Source organism: Neopelma chrysocephalum, unplaced genomic scaffold (assembly GCF_003984885.1).
Source record: "Neopelma chrysocephalum unplaced genomic scaffold, ASM398488v2 Primary Assembly neopelma1_96, whole genome shotgun sequence".
NCBI lineage: Eukaryota > Metazoa > Chordata > Aves > Passeriformes > Pipridae > Neopelma > Neopelma chrysocephalum.
Window position 1 is genome coordinate 156,661 of NW_020897759.1, and position 26,731 is coordinate 183,391.

At 40.8% G+C, this 26,731-nt stretch overlaps 1 protein-coding gene and 1 non-coding gene across 5 annotated transcripts; one reads left to right on the forward strand and one right to left on the reverse strand.

The window, feature by feature from the left end:
- Positions 1-399: 399 nt before the first annotated feature.
- On the forward strand, positions 400-17,811 carry DNAJC12 (DnaJ heat shock protein family (Hsp40) member C12). Of its 4 annotated transcripts, XM_027694091.1 has the most exons (7): positions 506-2,349; positions 3,581-3,713; positions 3,874-4,316; positions 6,851-6,929; positions 8,797-8,936; positions 10,049-10,247; positions 11,971-17,811. In XM_027694091.1, exons 3-7 carry the CDS (start codon positions 4,239-4,241, stop codon positions 12,063-12,065), a joined length of 591 nt encoding a protein of 196 aa, XP_027549892.1. In that variant the 5' UTR covers positions 506-2,349; positions 3,581-3,713; positions 3,874-4,238; the 3' UTR covers positions 12,066-17,811. The 4 variants fall into 4 exon arrangements, with proteins under 4 accessions (XP_027549895.1, XP_027549894.1, XP_027549892.1 ...); XM_027694093.1 differs by lacking the exons at positions 506-2,349; positions 3,581-3,713 and adding an exon at positions 415-480 and having other exon boundaries at positions 4,199-4,316; XM_027694094.1 differs by lacking the exons at positions 506-2,349; positions 3,581-3,713; positions 3,874-4,316 and adding an exon at positions 400-480.
- A 1,429-nt stretch (positions 17,812-19,240) lies between these two features.
- Positions 19,241-19,322, reverse strand: TRNAS-UGA. Its single transcript has one exon. It is a non-coding gene; the product is annotated as a tRNA-Ser (tRNA).
- Positions 19,323-26,731: the final 7,409 nt, after the last annotated feature.

A 26,731-nucleotide genomic window follows, 5' to 3' on the forward strand; every position in this document is an offset into this window, starting at 1 on the left:
GTCGCTGCCGGCGGGGCCGGCGGGGCCGGGGCCGCGCGGGCGGAGCGGCGCAGCGTCCCCGTCCGCCATCTTGGCGCCGCCGCAGCCGCCGCCCCCCTCACGCCCGGCCCCCCCCTCACCCCCCCGCCCGCCGCGGGCAGCGCTGCGGCACGTGACCGCGGCACGTGACCGCGGCAAACAACACACCGGGGCACGTGACCGCGCGCGCTGCCGGCGTCACGTGGCGCTCGCGCTGGCTGCGGCTCCCCCTCCGTTCCCCACAGGCCTCTCCTGTCACCGCGGCGCTGAGGGGCTGCCCCAGGACGGCTCAGCGTGGGGCCGCTCCGGCTGCCTCTGCCATCCCCTGCTTCCCCCTGCCGTCCCGTTGCCGTTCCCTACCTGTCCCTGCCTCCCCCTACCTACCCCCTGCCATCCCTGCCGTGTGCCTGCCCGGGGACGGTGTGCACCGGCACCTCGGGCTCGCGGTCAGCATGTTCGAAGGTACTGCCCCTTGTCCTCTGGGATAACTCAGCACCATAGCCCCTTGTCCTCTGGGATAACACCTTAGCCCCCTGTCTTCTGGGATTTTGTACCGCGGTGCTCGAGCTCCCGAGCTGCAGGAGCCTTCTGTGGGGTCAGCCCCCGTCTGAACAGCGGCTCCTGGGTTTGCTCTAATAGCAGCCCCAAGTTCATTCGTTCCCGCGTGCCCTGGAGGGGTGCTGCTCTCTGTGGTGCCCGCTGGTTTTTCTAGCGGTCTCTTTCGTGATGTGATTTGTAGGGGCGGTCCTTAGTGCCCTACCGTGATGCTGAAGTGGGTCTGTCACCGCGTGGCAAACACGGAGGTACCGCCCGTGGGCTTTCCGTGGTGTAGCGTTGCTTTCTGCCCCTGGGTCTGGGCTGGAGACAACTCGGCTACAAATGTAAATATTTTTTTAACGTTACTGCTCAACATCACAAGCTGTTTGCAGAAGAGTTTTAGTGAATTTAATACAATGGAATCCCTAGGTTTAGTGACAAGACCCAGATTACACAGGTAGAATTTCCTCCTTTCAGGCCTTGATAGCTGACAGTTTTTAAAAGACTGGCTTGAAATTGTTGTCACATGGGTTTTGGCTTCAAAAGGGATTATTTTATAGATAACTGACTTTATAGGTGGTCTATGTATTTGTAGGGGAGGGAATGATTTTTTTTTTTGTGGTTCTTTCAGGTATTAACAACCCTGAAAAATACGTACGTGCCATTTTCCACACTGTCTCGAAACAAGCTGCTGAGAAACCAGGTGTGAATCAGATAGTTTTTATTTTTCTGTGCAAATTTACATGCAAGCATTCTTTTTCCTTACTGAAGCTGAGGCAAGAATCAGATTTATTAAGAAGCACATGCAAGGTGGTTTTGTCAGCATACAAAGGAGAGATGGGGCTTTAATGTTCTTGTTTTGTTGGTTATTTATGTGAAGACTGCGTTCTAAGGAAGAAAATCTGTAAGTGATGTAGATATATCATCTGAAGGTATTGGTGAGGGAGTGACTTGAGGATCCTAAAGCTGCCTCTGATATTGCAGACATTTATCACAGTAATAATGGTGTTGCAGTAGTTACCCTTAGTTTGGGAAGTCTGTTTGGCAGTGCTTTGTCCTCTTCCATTTCTGCTTCTCTGAGCTTGTGTGGGGACAGGGATGGAGCATGAAATGCAAAACTCAAATGAGCCATATTGTGCCTTGAACTTCTTCTAAATGTGCACTCTGCCCTGAGGAAGCAAAACCACTGAAGTCAGTTGAGAAGAAGTGGTCCTGGAGGATCTGGTGTATTTAGAGGAATAAATTCAAATAGATTTCCAGATCTTGCTGCTTTATTTAAAGGGCTATTTGTGACTTTTACAGGGTGTTGGTAAACGTCCTGTTATACTGAACCAGAATTTAGTTTTGCACTTGGATCTAAACAAGCAAAACTGTTGGTCTGTGCTGGGACTGAATAGATGTGGTTTGTTGGTGGTTGGGTACAGAGAACAAATACAAGATTTCCTCACTTCCAGAACTGTTTGTACCTCCTGAGCAACACTAACCACAGCGTGTGCCATGTCCTGTGCTGTGATTACATTTCAAATAAACTTTATGTCCTGGGGCTAATCTTTGGGGTTTTTTCCTGTGTATTACATGTTCTCCTTTTTGATGATGCTTTGGGAGTTGCCCCACTGAAGTCAGGAGGAAGAGTAGGAGGCTGAGTTGATATTTGGTGTCAGTGTTTTGTGTCCTCTGTACACAACCCTTCAGGGCCTTTGTGCCCCAAGGCCTGGGGGTATCCAGGGGGCAGGGGCACAGCTGTGGGCACTGCTGCAGTTTGGATCAAAGCCCGTGTTTATTTGGCCTCAGCAGGTGAGTACAGATGGGACCAGGGCTTCAGCGAGCACATTCCCCGGGAACGAGCAGCTTCCAAGTCTTGGGGGTTTGTCACTGGAATCCAGCTCTTGGGCCTGCAGCTCCACAAAAATAGCCCCTGAAAGCTGGACTGGAAAAGGGTTAAAGAGCCTTCCCTTTCACCTTTGGCAAATATGCAAGGAATACTTGGAAAAGAAAGGGATGTCAGGAATGCTGTTGGGAGGAGGGACAGTTGTTTGTTTTTTGTCCTCCCCTGAGTACATTCTATTTAAATATTTACATATTCTCTTGCTAAAAGGTTTTCATTTCTTTCCTATACTTCTCTGATTTATTATTAAATTATGAATTTAATAGGGGGAGACAGATTTGTAACTGCTAATTCTTCCACTCCAAGTTGAAGAAGCATTTCTGTTGTTTTTTTCACTCAGAGAAATATGATGGTAGAGTTTTCCAACAGATTTAAATGGTTTCATTGAGGCTCGTGCTTTGTCTTTTAATATTATTGCTTGTTTTCATGTACTTTATATATTTTGTAATCTCAGTAAGCTATCTGAACATCCAGTAAAAATAGAAAACTTGAGACAATACAACCTTGAAGAGAAAGCAGTGGAAGACTAATAATAAATGTCATTGCAGAACAGTAATAATGTAGATAATAAAGTAAAGCACTTGTAGATGCAAAAATTATATATTTGTTATTCATAAGCAACTTTGAATGGCCACTAGGTCCTTCATTGATTCACACATACCTGTCCCAGCCTTTGTCACACTCTGGGGATCTGTTCTGCACAGACTCTCCTGCAAAGTCACTGCATCTAGAATTGTGTACCTACTGAAGGCATCTGTTTTAAGTATTAGTTTAAAGAATCAGCAATATTTACTGACATGAAGCATCTTGGATTACAAAGCAGGGGTGGGAAAAGTATAAACAGAGCTCCTGAGACTCCAGAGGAAATGCTTCAGCACATGGTTAGTATTCCACCTGGGATGTAATCTCCTGAAATAACAGATCATGGAAGACACCAGTTGTGTCTGTAGTCTTTGTTGGGCTGAGGCCTCGGTCCCTAATCATAGTTCAAAATTAAAGGTATTTCACTTGAGTGTAAAATGAGTTTTACAAGGAACACAGTTTGCACACAGTACAGACCTTCAATACACAATTTGAAAGTAATTTAGCATGAGGAAGAGTCCCTATTTAATTTGATAATAGTACAATGCCTTTGGATAGTTTTAATTTTGTCAGATACGTGACTGATACACAGGAGCTGTTTGGTTTTGAGGAGTGATGTGTATGTACCCGAGGAAGCCTTGGAGAGTCGATTGCCCCATTTTTGTTGAGGTGACCGACAGACTTTGGCAAGGTCAGTACCCTATAACCATTATTTTGGATGTATTCCTTACTCTTTTCTATAATTACCCATTTAAAAACTGTGGCAGAAGTTGCAATTAAAAATCGAGCAGCAGATGTATTTGAGTAGGCTCAGGGGCAGGGAAGCCTTTAAGCCTGTGCATGGTTTGCAGTGGCTGCACAGGTACTGGCGTGAGCGGAATCTCGGCCAGGATTCGGTCAGTGCCCAGAACTCTGGTCTGGGCGGGATCCTCAGTTTAACGATGAAGTGACTCTGACAACTACAAATCCCAGGGAGCTTTGCTGGGAGCAGGGTTGTGCAGGAGGGTTGGCATCCTGCAGGGACCAATGGCAGGAGAGAACTCCTGCAATCCCTGCGTGTCAGCTGCCAGCGCTCCAAAGCACCGGAGAGAGCTGGAGACCGGCGGGGGAGCTGCCTGTTGCCCTGGGCTGATTTAAAGTCCTGTGTGAGCTCTGAATTGATATTGTGTTCTACAACCTCTGTGCCGGCTGGAAAAAGCCCGCGGGAGTAGTGCCGATGGATGCGATCCTGAACTGCAGCGCGGAGGATTTGGAGGATTACTACAACTTGCTGGGATGCGACGAGCTATCGACGGTAAGAACCTTCCCTCGTCCCCCCGGTTAATCACAGTTTGGATGTGCTCGGCTGTCCGCGGGGGATTTGCGGGCAGGACTGTCTGAAATGCCTGGTGAACCTTCTTTCTTGCCACTTGTAGCACTTCCCTTGGAAAGCTCGGTTTTCTGATGTGTGCACCGACGTGAAGAGCCCAGAATAAGGCTTAGGTTAAAAGTGCCCTGTAGAACAGGAGTGTGCTGCGGATACAGCCGAAATAATGGTTTATTTATTAGTGTAGATCAACGAGTGGTGTGGTTACGAATCACGAGCCATCTGCATACATGTGACAGCATCCAAATAATATTTTGGAATATGTTACCGGTTTTGAAAAATGAAAAGAAGCTATTTATATGCTACTAATACAATGAATCTTTATATAGCTATAGGGCACTGATAACGCTGCTGGAGTTTCTCAGGTCCTATACATATTTCAGGTTTTTTTAACTGTATTCATTGGTTCAGAGGAAAAACAAAAACAATATCTTTTTCCTTCATCATATTACTGGTTTTAAGTGCTATTTTTAATGACATTAAAATACCAGCTTTACTAATTTGGTTTGGTAGCAGATACGTTCTTTATAACGAGACATCTAGCTGAGCAGTTGTTGAGTGATTTGTAGCTAAAACAAATGTGCTTCATTCTAAAGGTGTCTGTATAACATTTTTTTGGAAGTCTGGTATGCTAATTTTTAAATTTTTTTTTAATTTAAAATCTAACTGTTATATTAACTGGAATTGTCTTTCTGTTTTGGAAAAGGAGCATTACAGCTTTGCTGTAATGAGAGATTTATTCAGTGGGGGTAAAAGCTGTATTTTGCCCAGTAAATTTAGTCTCTCGCCTGTCCTAGTGGTCAAGTGTAAACATCAAGAGGAAACATCTTCGTTGTGTCTCAGAAGGAAATGTAAAGCTTTTCCTGAGGAAACCCCTAGAAGGGATCCCAGCAGAGGGCAGTGCTCAGGTCTCCATGCAGGCTTGTTTCGTAGATGCTGTTTCTCATTTTCTACCTCACACCAATTCCTTAAGATCTTAGCAATTAACGAGCAGTTCAAGTACATCTGATAACGATTTTTCAAGTTGCTTAAAATGAAATTAAAAAGCTGGAATAAATGCTACTGAGTCCTGAAGAACAAGCTGTCAAGTACTGTTTGTTGAGAGAAGCAGTGGATGTTGCTGCCTTGTTTTTGCCATGGTGAGGTCACAGGCTGACTGAGCTCCGGGATCACCTCCCCTCAGGATACTGCACGGAACTGCTAAGGTCTAACAGAAATTTGGAGCATTACAAGTGTTTTGCAGCCATGCTCCTTTGTACATGCAGTCAAGTATTTGTAGCAGCACAGACTTCCTCTGCTACTGTACAGATTTTAACTGCGAAGTTCCCCTTTAAGTAACTTTTGAGATGGTAGTTGGCTATACAGTAACCAGCTTCATCAAGTTCTCTGTACCATATATGTGTTTTTAAGTGTTGTACTGACTGGAAATACACCACATTACATCTGCTCCTCCAGAAGAAGTTACTGAGAAGAGGGAAAATGTAGAATTTTTAAGATACCACCATAGACCACATTTTTTCCCAGCATATGCCAACAAAATTTGGCCAACTAGTTGAGCAAACTGTGATTTTATTCTAAAGGCAAAATGTTATGAGCCTTAATTTTGAAATAAATAATTTAAATTGTATGTATAAAACAGCCTTTCTTGTATGGGAAAGAATAGTAACTAATTGATACCTCAGGGTGAATTGTTGTGAAAGCTTAAGCTGTACCGGAAAGATATAAAGAAGTTTTGGCTTCTGAATTATAATAAGCAGAAAGATACTTGGAAAAGCACTAAACATTTGAAAATCTAAGCTGATGTCCACTCCAGTGGTTTCCTGTATTTTGTTAGCTGTTGTTATGTCTTTGTTTTTCCAGTGGTTGTGATACTTTACGGTACTACAAACTGTGTGGGAACTTGTAATTCACTAATAAACGTGCTAATATTGATTATAAATCTATTTCAAGCCAACCTTTTTGCACAGAAAATTAACCTGACAGAAAGAATGTGAACTGCTGGTTATCTAGCAAGGGGGTATCCAAGATGGAAAAGCCATGTGGTGCTGGCTGAATTTCCTATGAAGAGGATATGGAGAAAGCCACCTAATCCCACAATTTGATCTTCGGAAATACAGAAAGAGTTAGAGTTGATTAAACAAAGTAAAGAGCAGCTGAAATGAGGCATTTTGCCTGTGTGGTCAAATGCCTTTACACATTTTTCTTAGAGCCAACTTGCCATATTGGATGACTGAGCTTCCTAAAAAGAAGGCTGAGTGCACGGAAGATGAAATTAAGTAAGCAGTGTCACTGGCAGATGGTTGTTGTTACCTACTTTGCTTGTACTAAAGGTTGTAAAAATGAATAGGACAAAATCTTTCAGCATTCTTAGTTAATTTTCCCAGCCTCTTTCAAAAATCAAGTCTGAAAACCTTTTCTGTGTCTACCTATTTACCTACTTTAAATCTCAATATTCCATTTAGGTTGAACAAATTCTTGCAGAATATAAGATTAAAGCCCTTGAATGTCATCCTGACAAGCATCCTGGAAACCCCAAAGCAGGTATGTATTATTTCCTGTTTAAAAACAATTAACATGACCAAGGTACTTAATTCAGCCTTAAAACTTTGTTAAATGTTCCTTCCCCTCAATATATTTTAGTCATCATGTGTACAGAGCATATTCTACTTAAATAGTAAGCTTTTAATAGTCTTTTCTAAGGCTTGCACACATCTAGGTGATAGTGCAGGAAGACACATGTTGGATTTTTTGTTTTCTAGGATTTTTTTTCCCCCTGGATTGTTTTTCCCCCAAGAACAGGGACCTGAGCTGTGAGGACTAAGCGGCACCTGAGTTATTTGGATCCAATCTTACCCATTCATAACCACAGACAGGTCTGGTCACTGCTCACCCACGTCTGAGGAGTTTACATTCTTATGTTCTGATCATGATTTTGATCCCCCACCAAAATTTGGTTGTTGAATAATTTAATATGCTTCTCATTTTAAATAACACACGGAACTTTTTCTTTGGATTTGTCCTATTGGTTTAACTATAAACTATAAAGCAGGGCTTTCCTTTCCTTAGTGAGTTCACAGGAGAGGAGGGGGCTGTGGGTGTTTAAAGAGTAAAATAGGTGGCATTTTTGACTCTGAGACCCCCTGAGATTTGCTGTTTGACAGACAATCTACCACCTATGAACAGTAACCTGATCACTAATATTTATTCAAAATGGTAGCACAAGTACCAGTGAAACCAATGGAATCAACTTTACCTGCAGAAAATTCTGGCTACTGCAGCAGGGAAATGAGACTATTCCAGTGCACGGTCCTGTTCTATTTGTGTACCCCCAGTCTGTGTCATATCTCTCCCTCCTAATCAATTGAAACTAAGTAGCTCAAAAAAGAGAGGCCAAGTGCTGAATATCAAACCAGCTTTGTTTGTCAAGAAGAAATGTTTTATGCTCTATTTAACTGAACATGCTGTATTTACTTTAAATACCTTTTTATGCTACTGGTGAAAGTTTACTTTATATTTTCTATTTCATTGGCTTAAAGCTCAATAAAGAGTAATTAAAGTAGACCTTTTCTTTGCTGAAAACTAGTAACACTGTAAGGAAACCTAATAGAACTGGCCCCTCAACCTGTTGTCTCTTGTTTGATTTGTAGTTACCAATTTTGATTAGTGTTTGGGCATAGTGTATTTCAAAAGAAATCTCTCTAATTTGTAGACTAGAATAAATGAATAATAGATCACTGTAAATAGGTGAGTCATAGATAAAGTCTAAATCTTTATAACCCTTCTACAAATAGTAACATGCAGCTGCATCCTTAGTAACCGTTTCATGAGAAATGACCCTGTGGGGAAGAACGAGAGCTCTCATTCATACAGTCTGGTATTCAGGATGACATTTTAGCATATATAGAGAGGGCACACCTAACAAAATGCACAAGTTAATTAATTTGAACTATCTTTAGATTATTCTTCTTGCTTATCAATGTCTGCTTGTCTGTTTTTCCCCTTTTCATGTTTTCCTGGTGGTGTACCTTGCTCTGACATCCTTGCTTCTGTAGATCCAAGTGTGTTCCTTCTAAGGAGTGTTGCTCTAATTTCCCTTTTTAGGGTTATCTGCAAGGGCTGACTTGTACCTTTTGCCTGTGTACTCTATAAGCTAAAATTTGGGAGCTTTTGAATCCAATAGACTAAGCAGGATTTTATTTCTCATTTGAAAGGGTATCAGCTGTCCACCAAAGGTGTTCCTAGCGCCAGCTACAGCTCTGCAAGCTGGAAGCAGAACAACCACATCCCTCGTTGACTGGCTTCTCCAGCTGCCTCCTCTGTTCTGTTTGCTCTGAGCTGTTGTTGGCATCTGAATTCAGTGCTTTGAGAACAAATATAGGCTTTAGCATCCTTTTGGTTTGTGTTCTAGTGGAGAGTTTCCAGAAGCTGCAGCAAGCTAAGGAGATTCTCACTAACGAAGAGAGCCGGGCGCGCTACGATTACTGGCGACGAAGCCACATCACCATCCCCTTCCAGCAGTGGGAGGCCCTGAGCAGCTCCGTGAAAACGGTTGGTGGTGTCTAAGTTGGGCCTTCAGGAGGAAGGGAAGGTAGGGCTGGGCCACACAAAAGGGTGCAGCGAGTGAGGGGACGAGTTACAGCAGTGGTGGGGCTCAGGGATGGGGATAGCGCGGAGTGATTCCTGCACTGTGGATGTTCAGGAAAAATTGCAGGGCTATAAAGGCCCGTTCACAGAAGGGTGTTAGGCCAGTAGTTTTAGAGTGAATTTATCAAGTTGCTGCTTTTGTGTGTGTTACAGGAAGTTTAAGTAACTTAAGGGCTGTCTCCAAATGCTTCAGCGTGCCTTGTTTTTGTAGGAAACTTTTATTTATTTTCAAGGTTAGATTAAAGCTGGGACCTTTTTGTAATATATTCTCTTTTGGTGTATTGCCTATCAGATAGGTTTTCATGCTATCTGATTAGAGAAAGAGCTCATTGAAAAATCCAGAAGATAGGTTCTTTTAAACCCTGGGTTTCACACATGGCTTTGGAGGGACTCTGCTGGGCTAGTGGGATGACTTGTGACAGAGGCAGATGTTCTGAGGATTGTTTTCCCTCATAATTTTGCTAGTGTGTTCCTAGCAGATCTTAATTCCATAATATTTGATTTTTTTTTTCTGCCTTATTAGAGTGAATGATAGTTACAAGTCTATATAGTCATATTTTAAGGCAGGTGAATAAAAGTTTCCTTGGTCAATTCTGCCCACCTCAGTTCTGCTTAGGAGAGAAGTTTGAGCCTCTTCAACTAAAGCTTTATGCCTGATCTTAAATGTTTGCTGTTAGTATGCCATGAAACTGAGTTCAGTTCAGCTTTGAAGAAGAACATTTCTGAAGTCACTCAAGCCCTCTTAAAAAATTTTGTGTCTGAATTCCTGGCAGAAGAAACTGGAAGGAAGGTCCTTAGGATTATCTGATGCATTTGTTCTTCATCCCCATGAGACATAAACTGTCCTTTCCAAAGCTGTGACATGTAACCATGCTTTCCCCTGTCCATTCACCTGCAAGCTTCTCTTAATATATGCTTTGTTTAACCATTAATTACAACAATATAAGAAAGAAAAGTTCATTACTTCTTTTTTACAGCACAGGAATTAGCTACTTGTTATTTTTGCATTCCTTTAGTCAATGCACTGGGCTGTCCAAAGTAAGAAGGACCAAATGCTGGAGGCTCCTGACTTCAGTAATACCAACATAACTAATGAGATTTGGACCCAACAGACGGAAAACAATGAAGATGGATTGTTGGGAGGGAACAGAGAGCAAGAAGATGTTGCAATTCCTGATGTGAAACCACAGCCTTCAAAGAATCCAGACTCCCCAAGTAAGTGAAAACAGCAGTTACAGAAAATTGCAGTATCCAGGGATTGGCCTGGAATGGGGGCTTTTAATCATGAGCAATTCTCCTTCAGAATAACGTGTTTAACTGGTAGGTTTTTTTCATGATTTTGGGTTGGAGTTTTGTTTTTGGGGTTTATGCTTTTTATTATTTATTCTGAAGTTTTCAGACTTTTTTCTTCCTTACCCTGTGTTTCCTTGCTTGTTTTCTAGTAAAGCCAGAAAACTGGAGAGGAAGAAGAAAAAAAAACCTTTAACCAAAATGGAAAATTTAGTTTTGCTGCTATATGAAAAAGAAAAGTTTTAAAAAAGGATGTTATTTTCAGTGACTTTTTAAAAAAATAACTTTTAAAACTATTGAGTAAAATATTTAGGTTTTGTTTTCTATCCAGTATTTATTCCTTTTGAGCAGTTTGCATCTGATGAGTTAATGAGGTCTAAAATTTGAGACTTGAGGACTTCTTTTGTATTCAAACAGGTTTAAAATAGTGCATGCAACCAGAATAAATGTGTATTTCAAAAGTGTCACCTACCCAGTCAGTACTTCTGTCTGTTGTTTAGGTCAGTGTGCCTGATCAAAGTTTACATACCACAACAGCCACCCTCTGTTCTGCCTGATGCTTCAGGAGCTTCAGAATCTTAGGCTTATATTATCAGAGAACTATTATTAAACAAAGTCCTGTAATTTTTTTTTCCCAGTTTGATCAAACAGGAAATTAAGTTCAGCTGTGAGGATAGCAATCCCCAACATTTATGGAATGCAGAAAATAGATGAGAAAATTATACAAACAAATGTATGTCAGGCCTGACCAACAACTTGATATTGAAAAATTGTGCTCTATAACTTTACACTATTTGCCCTTTTTTGGTAATTAAATCATCACTGTATCCCTTGTAGAACAGTAAAATTTTGAAGTAAAGAAAAAATCATCCTGTTCCTTGTAATGGTGAATTTTCTTTGCAGGCATCTTCTTTCTCAGGATTGTTTGTTTTTTTTTTAAAGTTTTAATTTAATTTCCAGATATTCGAATGGAAAAAATATCAAACCCATCAAGCACCTACTTAATTTATCCAGTAGGCATATATTTACATTAATAAATGTTGATATTAAAATATATTTATTTGAGAGGGTCTATATGTACTTCAGTGTTTATACTTAATGGTAGAATGTTGATAATACTTTTGTTTTGATCCAGGAAAAATTGCTACATTGGATTCCACTTTTAAACTGTGATGTTTTCAGTTCCTGTCTGCTGGTCTGTACAAGTTACAGACTACAACTCAACACAGCTCTTCCAGCCTGAATAAGAGATTTTAACACTAATTCTGCTAATAGGTTTCATTTTCCTGATGTAAGAAAATCACATTTTAGTATTAACTGGCAGATTTATCATGTCACCATCTGTCTCTTCTTCTTTAGATTAAGCCAATGCAATTGGTTCAGTTTAATTTTGTGAATCCTCTTTTGTGGACTGCTGTTCTTGCTGTTCTCTTTTGGACTCTTCCCAGCTGATCTATACCTTGAAGTTTGGTGTTTGAGTTCTTGTTCAAACATGTCAAGAATCCTGACCCTGCTGGTCAGGAGCACTGGAAGTGACCAATTTTTTATTTACTTTTTTTTGGTGAAGACTATCAAGTATTATTTCAGACAACTTAAATTTATACTTAATTTATAATAACTTACTTGCCTTTCTCTTTTTCTTTCTCAGGATTTTCAGAGGGAAATTACTGGCACTTGCGTTTCCGCTGGTCAGGTGATGCTCCGTCAGACCTCCTGAGGAAATTCAGAAACTATGAGATCTAAAATGCAAAATATACAAGAGCATGAGATCACGTGTTCAACAGTTCAGTATTTCTTTTGGCAGCAGTTATAAGTTATTTGTGTTTTGTATTCACTCATTGTAATGTGAACGTTGTTCCAATCAATGTCTAAATACTGATTTCACACACGTGCTGTGAGCATTGCAGGTGGAGATCTTTTTGTTTAACAAGCAAAGCCTTTTCAGTATTAACATGAAATGATTTTGTGAAGTTATCTTGTATCTTATATATTGTTTCTTGTATTCTGAAATACTGTGTAGTGGTTAATATTTCTCTGAGTGCTGTGATGTTATAAAGAACATACTCTCAGTAGAACCAAAAGCCAATGTTGGACTCCAGGGTATCATTCTATTCAGAGATGACCATCCTAAAGCTGTTTGACAATTAACTGTAAACAAAACTGTGATTATTTCTGAACTCTGTGCTCTGCTTCACTTCTCCATGGCATTGTACTCACTGCAGTAATTTATAATGCAGGCATTACAAACTTAACTTGTTGGAGAATTGTGATCTTACGATAGAGGTGAAAAAAGAAGATCCTTACTATCCAAGAAGGTCACTGTGATAGATCAAGCACTCCTAAAAAATCTCTTGCTTTCTACCCTAATGAGTACACTTTTTGCACCAGCTATTTATTTTGGAAGGCAGTTCCAAAACTTTACTTGTCCAGTTAGCAATGTTTTTTAATTAAGATTTATTGGTGGACAACTGATCCTCCTTGTTTTGTGTGCCAGCATTGTCCTGTGGCTTCGCAGCAATTTCCCACCCTGCTCAGGTGGGGGTAGACATGGTTTTATCAGGGTTTTGTATGGTAGGAATGAAGAATAAGAGAAGCCAACACTTATGTGTACAAAATCTCACATGCTAGGTTTTGGATATTTTGGGCAGCTTCTCAAATTCTATGTAGCTGTTTATTTATTTTGTATTTGCTTTCTTCTTTGCAAATCTGGCTAATATGTCAGACTTCGTGGTTTTGTGTCGGCAGATAATTCCATCAGCAGCAAATAAAACTGCCTGCATACAGAAAAGGGGTTGCTTTCATCTTTTTAATTAAATCCTTCACCCACCACAGAGATCCCTTTAGAATTTCTTATTATTTGCACCCTCAGTGGGTAAAAGCTTAAGGGAGCTTAAGTTATGCATCTTGGGCATCTCACTGGGAAGTATAACCTAAAAAGTACAATGTTCTGCCAACATGGAAACAGTGCTATGATGTCTGTCTCCCTCATGCAGGGCTGATGTGCTGACTGACCTACTGTGCTTCTCCTTGCGTATTTTGCAGCTGGAAACATTATAGAGATGAGATTAATAATTCTCTAATATCTGATAAATGTAATCAGTGGGGTTTTTTAGTGCTTTACTTCATACAAAGGTGTTTGCTCAAGAAAGACTTTCAGTCCATATTATAAAGAGGGATTGGAAACAGTGTCAAACAGTAGTAACAGAAGAAACTGGTTCATTTGAAGGATATACAGTAATAGGGAACAATTCTCTCTCTGACAAAAAAATGGGAATGCAGCCAACTGGAGCACTTTGAATCAGGTGACAGCTCAGATTCTCCTCCCACCATTTTGCTTGCCAGTAAAAGTAAAAGGGGATATTTGGATGGATGATTTAGCACTTAATGAGCTGGTTTCCCTTGAGAAGTGAGTACACAATAGACCTTTGAACTGCAGGCTCATTGTTCGTGTCATTAAAACTGATGTCGTGATTAGCCAATTATTGCACGGTTTGTTTTGGCAAAGAACCTTTGGGTGTTTGTTCTGGATGAATAATTGCAGATATTTGGAAGATTCTTAGCCCAGTGAAAGCTGATGGCAAAACTTGTGTTTTGCAACGTGCCTGCTAGAGATCAGTACTGTAATTTGTATTTGCCCTCTGAAGAGGGCAGGTTATAACTGGTGCTCCAGAACACCAATACCATCAATACAGCCTTTTTTCTTTTACTATTTCTCTATGTGTTAAACTTGAAATGGTTCTGTATTTCTCAACTAGAGTTGAATTAACCTATTCCTAGCAGAGCAAACCCAGGGGTACTGGAAGACCAGAGGAACCTGTGCAGCTTTTTACATTTTTTTCCCCCCAAAAAACAGGTGGGACCTGACCTGTTGGCCAGTAACAGTAGTTAGCTGGAATAAGTGGGCAGCCTAGTTCTTCATCATGTTAGAAAGAAAAGAAATAAACACCTGACAAATTAGTCAGTGTTAGATGACTCAGGGTCCACCCTCCAAGGGTAAACTGCTTCTTTGCCTTTTTTTTTTTTAGAAGTTTTTCTGCCAGTAGCATGAAAAGACCCAGCAAATATTTCCCATAACATTTTTATCTGCAGTGTGGTGCCTCAGCCTCTGCAGTGGTGAGCACATAACACACCTCACATACTTAAATTTTGACTGGGTCGGGAGTAGTGAGGTGGATCTCAGGCTCTGTGAAGATGTGATTACGAGCCAATGGTCAGGTGTACGTGGTTTTCGGTGGCACACAGAGAATTTAACTTGCTTTACAAAGTGGAAACAGCTGCAAGAGGTTGGTTGTGGGGGGGGAACAACAGCGACAAACCCAGACACGACATGTTAGATTAGGGCCCTTGAGTCTCAAGCTGGAGGAAGAGGGCAGTTCTCTGCAAGTGATGGTAAGGTCTCATTTTCTTCTTTAGCACTTCTTGTGAGTTGTTTAGGTGGGTAACAAAGGGCTCTGAATGTTCTGGGTACCTGAGGGGCCTGACTTTGTGTGCTTCCATCACAACAACTGAGCATTACTGTGCTGGAGTGCTACAGCTCTGAATGACTTGGTATGAGAATAAACTGTGAGGTGAGCCCAGTTCCTCTGGAGTCCAGTCAAAAGTGTTAATAAAGCTTGGCAATTACTGCACTTGTGAGGGCTGAAAAGCTTCAATGTGGAAGTTACGAGATAGCAGATGGGGGTGCAGGTGGATGATGATGATAAAATACAGAGAATGGGGCATGTTGTTGAATGCTGTGTTTCTAGGTGTTTGAGACTGTATTTGTAAGATCAGAAATTAAGCAACTATTTAGCCAGTTGTTTACAGTGTAACTGAGCAGCTGGGGGGGACCCTTGAATTATGTAAAATTATTATAATTTTATTTACTGCTGTCATACTTGTTGTGCAAATGCTGAATATGTAAGACAGAGAATGTTCTAGTTCTTGACAAACTTATTGTTTTGCCAGTATTTGCCAGGTTGTTTTGCCAACACTTCCCATGTAGCAATGTAAGAGTTAAACTTTGGATGATAAATACAGACAGTATATACTTAAAATCTCAGGCTGAGTAATGCTGAATGATAGGTAAGGTTGGTTCCTGAATGTTCTTTTCCTCTTTAAATGAGATTTAAAAAAAAAAAAAAGTAGTTTATAAGTTTTATAATAGAAGCAAGTATCCTGATGATGATTAAAATAGATACTGGGTAGCTTTAATTTCCTGAGCATGAACATTGCTATCTTACCTTCCCAGCAGGCTCATCTCTCGTTTCAGGATATGAAAGTGTAAGCAGTGAGGCTGTTGTAAAGCTGATGAAATTACACAGCTAAAGATAAAGCACCTCAGTAAGTTGTCGGGCTCTGTCACTGTCAGATGGGGAGACGTTTATCAGTTAGTTTATGCTGGGTACTTTTGTGGCAGCCCAGTGTACACATCATCCTGCTGTTGCAGGAGTTGCCAAGCCTCCCCATGACGGCAGGCACTGGGTATGTTTGTGCTTTCACCTTCGCTATATTTAGTCTCGTCTCCCTCTGGTGTTAAAGAAGATGAGACCCTTCAGGTGCTCTGTTAGACACAAGCCCTTCAAAGCTGGGACAGAGTTATTACAGTGGTACACAGTATACACTTGGGAGCTTTTAAACGTTTTAGGTCTCTGATGGATATTCTAACCTGTCACAGATGATGGATGCTGGAGAAAATGAATTTTCTTTCCTCTATTCCATCTTCACACTGGTTTGCTCTTTCTCCCTTCTTCTGGTGGGGCAGTAATGGAGAGGGGCTACTTTTAGAAAATGAAGTTTTTTGCCAAAGTTCAGAATGTTTCCAGCCCTGATATGTGTTGTGGTACTCAGTGCTTTGGACAAAATGATTTGCCTGCTGCTTTGTCAAAAGTGCTTCTCTTAAAATATGGAAGGACTCTTGGCACCAAAGGCAGGCAGCTTTTCTAGGGAGATGCAGTTTGACTCTTGGGCATCAGTCCTTACAAAAACGACTTTGTTAGGATTGTCACAGCTGGTCATTCATTTCTTTGGAGCCCCTAAATTCTGGCTGGGTGGAGAGAGGACTGTCAGCTCCTCCTCTTCCTCACGGACTTTGTGTGAATGATGTCTCTGGGTAGGTGGTGGGCAGGAGAATGAGCAGAAAGGCCCAGAGGAGTAAGAGACTGTTGCAGCTCGTTGGGTCTGGGTGCCTTTGGTGTCTTCTGCTACTTGAGGTCCAGAGCTCAGGACACTGGTGCTGTGTCTGGAGCTTTAGTAGGCTGTTTGGCAGTCCTTACTTATTTTCTTCTGTAATTACAAAAAATAACTGCAATTAAAATCGTATGGTTCTTCCCCTTTAGTGCCTTGATGGGAACATTCTCATAAACCTCGCTGATGGGTGAGAGTGAGAAAGAACTTGGGTGTTTGCTGCTGCTCTTTTTTCAACTGCAAAGTTTGGGGGAAAATCTCAAGTTGAAAAGGTTCACTGAATGCAAATACTTCCTACAGTGAGCAGAGTTTAGTTGTTTTTCTGACAGACCGGCCTCTTGTTTTTCAATATAAAATTTAAAATAACTACATATTTTGGTGTCAGTCATTTGACATTTCCAGCCCCTGCAAGGTCCAGTGAAAAGGACATCCTGAAATAAACTTCCTAACAAATGTTTATTTGGGTTGGTGCTTTGTCTTCAGATTTATGAAAACAATGAAACATGTCTTTTGGAAATAAGACACTGAAACTGGTCAGAAAAAAACCTGTCAACTTCTTCAGTGATACAGTGGAAAAGAAGGATTAGCTTGGCCACTGTGTTTAGGAATTTGGGTCTTTCAATACTATCTCTTTATTAATTTGGAAAGCCCCCCAAAACTGCGTTACACAAAATGGTGTTTCTCTCTTCTGTTTGAGATTACAGAGGTGGGAAGGATCTTCAAATTATAAAGGAAAAAAAAATAATTTAATTTCTTGGCTGATTAAACAAAATCAGGCCTTATATGTGGAAAATAGGGTGGGTTTTTTTGAAGTTATCTGAAATGTGCACAGTCCCCCAAAATTTTGATATTTTGCAGAGTGACTAACGTGTTGTACTGTTCTTAACACAGAATTTTAAGCTGCTGTGAGAATATAAATATGCTAAGGAGAAAGTAGCACATGTACTGCACCTTAGCAAAGGATATATATGTTGGTATTGAATTTAAAAACTGCCTCCTCTTCAATGTCTGAGATAAGATGTCCAATTCCAGTATCCACTGGCACATACTTTCACCTGTGAGAACTTAAGAGAAATGCCTGATATTATGGTCATATATTACACAGTCCCGTTGTCAGTTATTTAGCAGTTTAAGATTCCCTCTAAAGTGTACCTTCTAACTTACATGTGCCCTAACAGAAACAAACACCAACACCTGAAATCCCTGGAAAGCCTGGTTAGGGAGCGTTTTGAAATGTTCATTTTGCTGCCAGCTTAAACAATTGTTCGTTTGTTCCCTCTTTTATTTTTTCTGAGTGGGGATAAATCACTGTTTCCTTTTTTTCCCCGTCTCTATTTTTTGATTAAATTAAGTTGCATTAACAAAACATGATCCTAGAATAAATGGGTTTGCATGTGTGTTTGTGTTGGGTTTTTTTCTCTTGTCTTTAAGAGAGAGAGAGGAGTGAAAAGTGGTTGTTCCTGCTCTGGCCTATTTTGGCCTCTGTGAAAACGGTCTTTTTCTTATTTCCAGCCTTTTCTTATGTGATTTGGTGAATTTTTCAGCCCTTCACTAATGCAGGAGCCACACATAGGAGGAGACTAACACACCTGAGTGGTGCAAGTCAGTTTAAGCCAGTCAGAAAGAGGGGATTGAGGGGGCCTTCTTTTGTTTTTTCCTGGTTCTTAGTTGCAAAGTAACTTCTGTGGGGCTTTTTTCCCCGTCATTGCCAGATTTTGCGTGTGTGTGTGCATGTCATGCATGTGCAGAAGGTCATAAAGGGCTGGAGAAGATGATCTAGGACCCCCTCCGTGGAGGTCTAGGGGGAATCGGATCAGCTTCCTTCACGAGAGGGAAGATTCCATGGAGCAAATGCATTCCATACAGAGTAGCCTGCTGCTGGCAGGATTTTATTTATTTTGTATAAGCTGTTGGACATAGGGGCAGGACAATAGTCCTTTGGGCAGGTCAGTACAATGTTTTTGTGTAAGGCATTGGATTAATCCTGAGCTTTGCACTTGGACACTGCCTGTCCTGTCCCCAGAGCCTGGACAGTGAGCTGTTGAAAGAACACTGATCCCCATGTGCCCTTCTCTCACCTCCACCACCTGCTCTTATCACAGGTGCTTCAGATGCAATGCCAAAAACTTGCCCTGGGACCTATTGCTGCTATTTGTTGTCAGAAGTAGGGGAGGAGTGTGTAGGCCTGGCCAAATGAGCAATAGGATAAGTATTATAGGGGCAACAAAAACGATTAAGGGACTGGAGCATCTCTCGTATGAGGAAAGGCTGAGGGAGCTGGGCCTGTTCAGCCTCAAGAGGAGACGAGTGAGAGAGGATCTCCTTATTGTGTCTAAATATCTAAAGGGGAGGTGCCAAGAGGATGGAGCCAGGCTGTTCTTGGTGGTGCCAAGCAATAGGACGAGAGGCAACGGGCAGAAACTGATGCCCAGGATGTTCCACCTGAGCATGGAGAAGAACTTTGTTCCTGTGCAGTGACCGAGCGCTGGAATAGGTTGCCCAGAGAGAGTGTGGGGTCTCCCTCACTGGGGATATCCCCGAACTGTCTGGATGCACTTCTGTGCCGGGTGCAGGGAGGTTGGACTGGATGATGCACTGCGGTCCCTTCAGTCTTGCCGATCCTGTGAAATAACTGGGTAATCTCTCATTGTGCTGCGGAGGTTTAGCAGCGAGAGAAGACGTGAGAAGTAAAACTTGTGTATTATAAGAAATAAAACAACACGGCGAAAAGGTAAAAGGTGACCGTCACCGACCGCAGCGAGCAGGGTTCGAACCTGCGCGGGGAGACCCCATTGGATTTCAAGTCCAACGCCTTAACCACTCGGCCATCGCTGCTGCTGGCGACAGTGGGGCCCGGCTGGCCCCTTATAGGGCGTTCCGCCGCGGGAGGCCACGCCCCCAGCCCTGCGGAGCCAATGGGCGGTGCGGGCCCCGCCCCCCCGTCTGAGGGGAGCCGCCGCCATGGCGGCCCCGCGGCGCAGGGACTGCGCGGGGAACGCGAAGGGAACACGAACATCTCCGGGCGCTTTGGAGCGTCCCAGCCTGAAACCTAAAGGCTGTGTCTGCTCCTGCGAGTTAAATGTGCGCACCCGAACGGGGTAGAGAGAGGGCAGCCAGGAACTGTGACAAAATACAGTAACGATCAGGCATTGCGTCAGCTCCCGCAGTGATGTTAATTTTTTCTCGTTTTTGCTTTTTCTTTCAGTTATTACAAAATGTCTCTATCATATGGCTTTTATATGTAATTTAATTAACTGTAGATATATTTTTTTTTACCCTAGCAACAGTTAATTGTACCAGCGGTAGTACAATGGAAATCTAACCTGACTTCGTACCTGTGCTGCAGTGGGTAAAAATAATAATTTTACCTCATTTTCTTTCCTATAGTCAGAGCTCTTGTTAATACTCTTTTTTTTCTTTTTTTTTTTTTATGAGTAGCTGGAGCGATATTGATAACTGTGCTTCCCTACTTCCATTTTATTTTTTTGGTATGAATTATTGGTCAAGAAGCATTCATGATAAATCTTTGCCTTAGTACCAAAAATATTGCTGAATTAGTAAAGATCTTAAAATAGGCTCATGAAAACAGTCTTTTAGGACTTTTCTCTGGAAACCTGACCTGGGCAATGCAGAGAACAGACAGGTATTAGAAAGCACAAGATGTATCCATAGTTTAAAGGAGTTTAAAAGGGTGAAAAAAAGTAGTGCCTTCAGTACAGTGTATTATAGCTGATGGGAACTTCTTAAAGAAGTGGAGACTGTCAGATCATGTTTGCTATTGGGAAAACAAGTATTTGTCATGTCTCTGTCAGAAAAGACTTGTTGGGGCTTCTAGTACAAAGCTGCTGCTGCTTTTATTTTTTTTTTAATTTACTTGAGGACAAAGAGCAGAGTTGTTTCCTTCTACACTGATGGATATGCTACAAGATTAATTTTCTTTACAGAATACAGACTTTTTGAAATCTGTGTACAGGTAATTTTTTTAGGAAGATCTTAGGCAGTGCAAGAGCACTTTCACTGTTCAAAGCAAAAGGAAACCAAATTATAAAACCACACCAAAGTTCAATTTTGGTAAGACCCCTTCCAGTAAGGGTATTTGTTCTAACACTTCCTGAAGGGATTGAACCACAGCTGTTGTTTTTTTGGGTTGGTTCTTTTTTTTTTTTTTAATGAATGCCTTTTGACGCTTAAAGTTGTTTAATGACCTGGAGATCCATGCAATATTTGGAATGTTACCACCTGAGTCTTTTATGTTATTTGCACAAAGTTATTTTACTCAGAAAAGATTAACAGAAAACTTTCAAATGCTCTACATCTTGAATTTTGCCCACTTATTAAGGACAGTTGCTAAGAGGGAAAAATTCCCCTCAGCTATATGAAACACAAAATATGCCTTTCCTGCTTTTCCAGATGCCTTGTTCTGTTATTTTCATTGAAGGAACCTGGGAGGGGAATCCATTATATTACTGGGGGTCATACATTTAAGGTGTCCTTAAAATCTAACTTAAAATACTCTTGTTTTAGGCTACAGAACCAATTTTTGCTTTGAAGTAGCACTAAGTAGTACTTACTTCTCTGAGAACTCTAGACCACATTTTCCTTTTTACTTTTTGAAAGGAGAGTCTCTTTTAAACACTCCCTTTCTTGGTTGAAATGTTAAATACATTTTTTAGTGAAGAATTTTTTATGGCTTTTTTTTGTTGTTGTTAGGACAATTCTTCTGTAAGCTGAGAAAATATGGAGATTGGTACTTATCTACAGAGCGGTTTTGAGCTGCTTAGGGAAAATGTTCAAGAGAAAATGAAGAATCATTATGTTTTTTACTATTTTACGTGGGTTTGAGAGCAAGCAAAATCAATGGGAGTGGTGTCATTAACGTCTGTCCCACACAGATATTCACCTCACCAGAGGTCTCTTGCTGTTTCTAACAGCTGCCTGAAACTATAATAGCACAATTCCTTTGTCTCAGGAATGAAGTTAATTAGCATCACTACTAAACTATGGGCTTGTGTTTTGGAGTTTTTTTTGGATTTGATCTCCTTGTCAAGACATGTTTTGAATCTACTGAAAATTATGCTGAAAGTTATATTCTGGAACCATGCAAAATACAGAAAAGCCAAATAAGACACAGCCAGAATAAATGACAGTGTGGTCTCATTAACAAAGGACTTTTTTACTTGAAAGCAAGAGAGAGCCAGGGCTGCCTGTCTGTGCCCCCAGGGGCGGGACCAGTGGGGACAGCACGGCAGGTCACCCCTGTGCTCCCACACACACGCTGCTTCCTCACAGCAATGTCTGACTTCTGTCGTTTGAATTTAGGAGCCTTTGTTTCGTAGCAGAACTAAGAAGAAACCTGTTTTTTTTGTTTAAATGGTAGTTGCCTTTATTTTGCATTTACATTAATCTAGGACTCGGTATAAACGTGCAATTTCAGTAAAATAATAAATAGTGAGAGTTGACTGTGTAGAAGGCACACAGGGTGTTATGTTTAACCAGCTACACACAACCGAGTGTTGAAAAAAAATTGGTGTCTGTCTCTCTTTGGAAAAAGTTGTTACTTGAGCAACTCTGGAGTGACCTCCAGTGTTCTTTGTGCAGGCTGCAAGTAAAGAGCTCACAGGACGTCTCGCAGGTACCTCGTGCTAAAGGTGCGGCTCTGAGTACTTTGATACATCAAATTTTGAAGATGAGCAGTGATCCGAAAGGGCTTGCAGTCTTCAGCCCTAGATACTGAGCTAGGGAAACTCAACAATATCTAAAAAAGACACTAAAACCCAGACATACAAGCCTGAAGTAAAACGCTGAGATTTCTGAACCGGAATAATGTCTGTTGCCAAGTGCTGGAGAGCCTCTGCATGTATAAGCATTTTATTATTAAAGCATACTATCTGCTGTACATAAGCCTATTTTTGAAGACCTTGAACTCTGAGATCCTTGGCTGCCTTTAAGAGGCTGAGGCAGCTTGGGTAGGATAGAGCTTCCCAATCTGTGTGGGTCCTTTCCCAGACATCAAAGAGGAAGATCCTTGTTCCCAGTGGGCACATCAGCTTACCTATTTCAGAATGGGGTGGGAAATTCTCCAGGAATACTGTCCTGTAGCCATTAAGCAGCCCTGAAGATAATTAGATATTAGGCTAAAAGCCTAACTAAAGCATTTGGCATGCCATGGGCTAAAGTTAATCATGTGTGTGCATAAACATTGCTAATTTGTATGCAGTGATACTGTCAGAGGATTAGTTAATTATCAGAATTCGTGCATATAACATTGCTTTATGAATGTATTGTGCCAGAATTTTTGAATTTTTGAACCTATGGCCCCTGTTTTTAAATGGAAATATCAATTACAGCTGACAGCCTTCATGAAGGATTGTGGGATTTAGAAAGTTTTCATAAAATTATAATGCACTTGCTTTGGAAATGCAAACTAAATTAAAGCCATCAATGCTTAGAATTTTGCTTCATGGCAGTAAGAAATGTGAAGTAAACACTAAAAAAAAAAAGCTTTAGTGTATGTCATGGGCTTTTAATGAAGACTTAACTGATCCAAAATGGACAGGATAAGAGGTAAAATTTCTCAATGGGTAAGTGTATTTTGAAAGTGAATTTATCTCCCAAAGGAATCTTAAAAGTTTTATTTCTTAGTCCCTTAAAACTAAGAAGAGCTTAATACTGTAATAGATAACAGAGATGAAAGTCTGGTTTAGGACTGTTATATAAAATAATGGTGCTAGGATAGAATTGCCTATGTTTTTTTAATGTTTTTAATTTCTGCAAGTAAAGAGGACAGATACTGAAAAATCTTCAGTAGGATATGGACAGATTAACCAACCAGTAGAAAAAAATGCACAAATGTTTTCTTTAGAAATAGGGGACTGAGCCCCAAGCACTTCAATCCTTCATTTTTCTTGTCTTTCTTGACCCCTTAAGTGCAATGTTAATTTTGTGATGCTTGTTGCATCCCTTCTCACCCATTTGCTCTGTGGCCTTTTATTTAATCATTCTCTATCAGCTTTACCAATTCAATAGTTTCAGCATTTATTCCTGTTAGAAATCTATGATGCTTGCAACAGAAAAAATAGATTAGATTCTGCTCAAGCTAACAAGTAGAACAGAACTTTGTGCTTATGTGGAACTTGGAGTATTCAAGAGTAAATTTTACATCTCCCTTGAAGGATGTGAATGAATTAATGACCCCAACACCAATTATTGTATTAGAACAGCTAATTTAGTCTAGCACCACTGGAATGTCATTTTAATGAAATTACTGGCTCAGTGTTACAAGATTATCAAATTAAATAACTGAATGTTGTTGGTTGTGTCAATGCAGCCAAATGTTTAGTTGCATTCTTATTTTTAAATAAATAATCCTAGTAAATTTAGGCATGGGTGCACTACTAGATTAGACCCTTTTTCCTTAATACATTTTTACCAGATTTACTGGCTATTAAACAAAATGAATGTACCATTTTCCTTCTTGCAGCTTGTGTGTTTTATACACACATTTACTACATTTTTATGAAAACAGAAAGAAGATAAGCAGATATGCTTTCAAAATACACCTATACTAAATATCATGTGAAAATGCTAATCTTTGCCAAAAATGCCCTCATGGTAGGTTTATTAATTAGGCTTGGCTTTCACAAGGCATCTGCAACACCATAAATAAAGAGGGACATATCATCCACCTGTACAAAAATAAAATATGCTTCTGGCTCCCATTCTGTATTGCTTGACTTTGGTCTCCTTTCTGAGCACAGATCCCTGTGTGGGTTTGGAGGCCCTGATTTGCTTAGCTTCTGTATGCTTCAAATCTTAAAATACATGACTTTCTAAAATTTATTTTTCATTTCATCATGTTTTGCACTTTGAGAGATTCTTTCCCCATTGTGATAATGGGTGACACCAGCAGGTGCACCTCGTGTTTAGTACCTCCAGATTAGCAGAAGCTTTAGAAAGTTTAAGTGAGATAGTGGTCAGTTATGAAAAAACCCCCTTCTTCAGAAAGTCTCCCTGTTGGTCAGTGGTTGGCTTAGTCACATTTGTACCTAAACATTAAATCTGACTGTAGTACTGACAGGTTGCAATTATCCTGGGCAAAAGACCACTCTACCTTTAATTCCTGTTAAGCCTCAATGATAGATTGTAGCAATAAACCTTTTTAATTCCTTATACATTGAAAATCAAATGTGCATTTTGAATTGCAAGACCTCGAATGAAGTAAAGGTAAAACTCAGTAATAGAGAGCATAAATACAACTTTGATTGTCCTGTAGAATCAATGTACCATGGGTCTTTCAGATAAATAGCCCCCTTTTTCAAATGAAGCTTCTACATATACATTGTTATACAGTATTGGAATATTTACCAATTACACACCTACTGTTAGAATTTTACTTGTGGAGAAGTCTATGATATACAATATTAGCACTCACAGTTAGAAGTTTGATTTTTATAGGTCTGTATTGTTGCTGATTTCTGTCACTGATGGGCTGCATGCAAAGAAACACAGTGACAATGTGCTTTTGTTGAATTGTCTGAGAACCTTGTGATCTTCATGATTAATCTTTTTTAATCCTTGGTTATTCTCTCCTTTATAGGCTACATTTCCTACTCAAGAAAGATATTCCTGGTGAAAATTCCAAAAGATAGTTTGAAGAAACAAACCTCGAGCAGTGGAGGTCTTGAGATTTGTGTCTGTGTGTGGATCCCAAGAAGAACGAAGGACGAATTTAGGAACTTCAGGCACTGCTGTTTCATTTCTTACGGTGATATGAATAATTTTGCAATTTAAGCTTCCAAACTGCTAATTTCATATTGCATGCTTTCTCAGTAGTAAGGGGAATTATTGTCTTGTCAGCAGAATGTTTTTAAAGAGTTTTCCCTTGAAATAATATTATTTACTGTTTGTATAGAATTATAGCTTACGGATTCAATATAGTTCTAACGAGTTTGATTAAATAATAATGTACAAATGTGAAGCGTATTAACTCTGTTCAATGCTTCTATTAAAAGTAAATAAATCAGTAAAGCAACTGAAAATAGAAATGACTAATTACTGGATTTACTTTTGATAGCTGAAGGCAAATGGAGAGTCAGAATATTGGAATGTGCTTGCAGGTGCGGAGACCTTCGGAAGAAATGGCGAGGAGGGAGAGGTGGACACCTGCTCAAAGAAAATTTTGCTGCCAGGGAAAAGCTGTAACGTGGGAAAGAATTCGTCCTCATGCAGGATGCTGTGTGTGTTCCCTTTATCTGTCTGCTGAGAGGTGACTCCCTTGCTGCAAGTGATAAAATTGTCACAGCCGTGCCTGGGGGCCCCTGCAGGGGGGGTCACGCAGGCCATAACCACAGGGGAGGAGTTCTATTTCTGAACTGTTTCAAGTTAGTTATTGCAGCAATGTGAAGTTTTGTTAAAGAATTTGATTTGAAAATTTCCTTTGGCCTAGTTTAGTCCAAATTATTTAAGAAAACATAATGACGTCTCTACTGGTGGACACAGGGTTATGTCCGAGGTCCTGTTCTGGTCTGTCTGTGCCCTGATGCCATGCTGGGGTTAGATGTAGCCACTCACCAGTTAGGAATTTTTGACTTGCCTTCTGTGGGAATGAAATCTAGGTACATGAGAAACATAAAACCCTAATGTGAATCAACCAATTTCCTTACCTGGGTGATCACAGGCCAAGACTGGGATGTACTACAGGTTGTGTTCACCCAATGCAGATATGGATACTTTGTTTGATTTGAAATTTTATTTATTTTTTATGGTTACCTTACTTGATTTATTAAATTTTCAACGTGTTTTCCAGAAGTGTTGGGTCTGACTAGGTCTAGCTCTCACTAGCTATGAAATCCTATCCAGAGTGTTAGGGCAGAACATACAAAAGCAGAACCTTGTCTTGGGGAACCAAAGGGGAGAAAAAAAATCAGGGGAGTTAGCAAAAGAGGCTGGAAAACCTACTACCTGAAAAAAAATGTCTGTGTTGGAAGGAAAGATACGTGAACACGGACATGAAATGGTTTTAAATGAACCCCAACAAAGATGCTCAGTGCTTATGGACTACTTGTCGCGGTGTGAAGGGAGAGTGGCAGGCGGAGGAGCAGGGGCTGGGGGCCCCTCAGGTCAGCCCCCCTCCCCTCAGGTCAGCCCCCTGCCCCTCAGGTCAGCCCCGTTCCCCTCAGGTCAGCCCCGTTCCCCTCAGGTCTGCCCCGTTCCCCTCGGGTCTGCCCCGTTCCCCTCGGGTCTGC